Below are 3,263 nucleotides of genomic sequence, written 5' to 3'. Positions count from 1 at the left end.
TGCCATACCGGCAAGATGTTGCACGTCCTTTGCCGAGTTGGGCTACTTCAATTCTTGTATGGCTCTGATTTGTGAGGGGTTCGCTTCGATGCCTCGATTGGTGACTAGGAAGCCTAGGAACCCACGCCGAAGGCACACTTTGACGCATTCAGGCGAAGCTTGTGTTGTTTAAGAATGGCGAACATCTCGGCTAGATCGGACAAGTGGTCGGCCTGATGTTTGCTTTTGACCACCATGTCATTGATATAAACCTCCATCGTGCGGCCGAGTAGAGGGGTGAACATCTTGGTCATCATCCTCTGGAAAGTTGCCCCGACATTTTTCAAACCAAAAGGCATGATTCTATAGCAGAACAATCCCCTTAGCGTCGTGAAAGATGTGATCTCACAGTCGGGTTCATGCATAGCGATCTGGTGATAATCGCGATAGGCATCTAAGAAACTGAGCTGGTTGTGTCCGGCTGTAAGAGCCACCAACTGGTCAATTCTAGGCAAAAGAAAGTTGTCTTTAGGGCAAGCTTGGTTGACCGTCTAGTAATCAACGCAGACTTGCCATTTTTCATTTTTCTTGGGTACCACGACTATGTTTGAAACCCACCGAGGATAGTGCACTTCCTGGATTGCCCTAGCTTCTAGCAGGTTCTTGACTTCCTCCACAACTACCTCGACGTGATGGATGGCTGATCTCCTTGTTCTTTGAATGACAGGACGTGCATCCGGGAAGACATTGAGTTGGTGGCAAATAAAGCTTGGATCGATACCAGGCATGTCGTATGACGTTCGTGCAAATACTTCGATATTCGCCACCAAGAACTCCACCATCTCGGTTCGTTCTTGGGTGGTCAGGCTAGATCCCAGCAAGAAGAACTTGTCAGGATTCTCTTTGCCGATCCGCACCTCCATCAAATCTTCAACAGCTTTTTCCTCGGCCCTAGTGCCTACATCATCCAAGTCACTTTGATCTTCCGGGCCTTCGATCATTTGCACGAAACCTTTGGCTGCTCAACTCCCATTCATTGCCATGAAACACTGCTTAGCCATGACTTAATCGCCCCAAATCTCCTCAACTTCCCCCGTAGCTGAGGGGAACTTCATAACTTGGTGGTAGGTTGATGCCACCGCCTGCATAACGTGAAACCATCCCCTACCTAGGATCAGATTGTATATGGACGACACGTTCAACACCTAGAACTCCACCTGCTTGACCACGGATCCAACTTTAACCAGTAGGATTATCTTTCCCGTTGGCCACTCCGGTTGTGAGTTAAAACCAACAAGTGACGAAGTTGCCGGAGCCAAGTCTGTATCTCTGAGTTTGAGTTGCTTGAAGGCGTTGTAGTATATGATCTCGACCAAGCTGCCTTGGTCGATCAAAATGTGCTTAACATCGAAGTCTTTGACGCGAAGGGTGACCACCAGAGCGTCATTGTGTGGCGTTTGAATGCGCTCAAGATCCCTGCTTGAGAAGTTAACCACATTTTTCTCCTCGGTCTTGCCTCTTTTGATCTCGGGCTGGATGACAAAACTTTCCTCATATGTTCGACTTTTTTGATCATCCCTCGGAGCTCGCATACCCGCGCTGGCTCTACTATACCGTGGATCACATTGACCACTCCTTGGGGGGGGGGCTTCTAGGTCGTCCAAACCACTAGGCTCAGCCGGTGCATGGTGCACGGCCCTGACGCCCTCGTCGATGTAACGGTTCAAGTGACCGGCGATGACTAACTCTTCCAAGTGTTGCTTTAGGGGCAAGCAGTCCTCCGTCCGGTGCCCTCGCTCCCTATGAAATGTGCAGCGGTACTGCGGATTGAAGCCCTTTTGCGCATTGCCTAACTTAGCTGGAAATTGGACGTAAACCTCGTTGTAGATTTCACTAAGTATGCGGTAGATTGGGATTTTAAAAACCTTGGTGATGCCCGTCTGAGCATTTAACTTTCTGTTTGCATCTGCTGCGTTATCGCGGGGATAATCTGCTTGGTCGTTGCAGCGACCTTTACCTCGGTTTCTATGATCCGGACCATGGTCTGATTTCCTTGCTCGGTCATTCGGACGGTTTGTCTCCTGTCCAACCGCGTGGACTTTTCCAGCCACCCTTTTATCCGTTACCACTGGGTTTGTCTTTGTGATGGACGCAGTCGCATCGTCCTCTACTCGGATATGCTCGTTGATACGCTGCATCAACAGCTCCATAGAAATCGGTTGGTTCATCATGAGCGAGTCCCTTAGCCTATGTTCGACCGGGAGACCGTGCTTATATTGGGTGATTGCCAAGTTATTCGGGCAATCGAGGATCTCATTGAAGGTTTCCCAATATCTGGAGTTGTATGCTTTGAGGGAGTCGCTAAACTCCATCTTGACGCTCAGGAGGTGGTCAACTTCCTTTGGCGTTTTAGTGTTGGTTTTAAATCGAGTCACGAATGTTTCCGCCAATTGCTGCCACTTTTTGATACTTTCCTCCGAAAGCCTCTCAAACCACTTCAAGCCCAACTCGCCTAAACTCGACGGGAAAATAAGGCACATGAGAGCATCGTTACGCTTGTATCTAGCCATAACATGCCGGAAGTGGCTTACGTGTATGTACGGATCGGTTTTCCCGTCATAGACCGTAAACTTGGGCTGATGAAAGCCCGCTGGAAGTGGTGTGGTCTCTATCTTAAGGGAGAAAGGGGTGGCGCTCAATCTTGCCAAATCTTTGTCCAAAGGGACAGGTACAACTGATCGAGGTGGCGGCATTACAACCTCTTCACTGGCGCGACCTCTATTGGATAACTGTTGGAGTGCCAGTACCCTTTGACCCTCTCACCGACGCGCTCGTTCTTCTAAGATTCCCTTCAAGTCCTCCGAATGAGCGGAGTAGGAATATCTCGACGTCGTTGGTAGACGTGAGGGACAGTAACTGCTATCTTGCGCGCATGACTTCTCTGCCGGCGGGTCAGAGTCTCCAATCCCATAGCTTCTGGTGATGGAGAGAGGGCGTGTGTCGTTGGTTCTGGCTGCTTGAGCGGCGGGGTTGGGTGCGCTCACTATGGTCACCCACTCCAGTAACACTTTTCCCTTTGACTTGTCGTTTGAGAGCTTCCATCTCCGCCTCCATTCTCCGGATGACGGCGTCTTGGTCTCTCAACTTGTGCTTCAAGCGTTGAGCGTGCGACTCTCTTCGTCACCGGTGTTCGTTTGGACTCTGCGAGTGATCAGTGCTCCTGGCGCGCTTATCTCACGCATCTCTGGGGAGTCCTCTTGGTGAGGTCTCCAGGCCGGCCATGT

At 50.3% G+C, this 3,263-nt stretch overlaps 1 protein-coding gene across 1 annotated transcript; it reads right to left on the bottom strand.

Annotated features, from left to right (window-relative positions):
• Positions 1-1,184: 1,184 nt before the first annotated feature.
• LOC114307433 (uncharacterized) lies at positions 1,185-2,732 on the bottom strand. Its single transcript, XM_082885645.1, has one exon. The coding sequence runs from the start codon at positions 2,730-2,732 to the stop codon at positions 1,185-1,187; it is 1,548 nt and encodes a 515-aa protein (XP_082741771.1).
• Between the last annotated feature and the right edge of the window lie 531 nt (positions 2,733-3,263).

Source organism: Camellia sinensis, chromosome 8 (assembly GCF_055761805.1).
Source record: "Camellia sinensis isolate YWXY chromosome 8, ASM5576180v1, whole genome shotgun sequence".
Lineage (NCBI taxonomy): Eukaryota > Viridiplantae > Streptophyta > Magnoliopsida > Ericales > Theaceae > Camellia > Camellia sinensis.
Note: the sequence above shows the minus strand (reverse complement) of the source record. Positions and strands in the feature narration are given on the sequence as shown.

What these genes read in the sequence shown, in the direction of transcription:
- LOC114307433 (XM_082885645.1), bottom strand. Translation starts at nt 2,732, where the DNA reads ATGCCGCCACCTCGATCAGTTGTACCTGTCCCTTTGGACAAAGATTTG.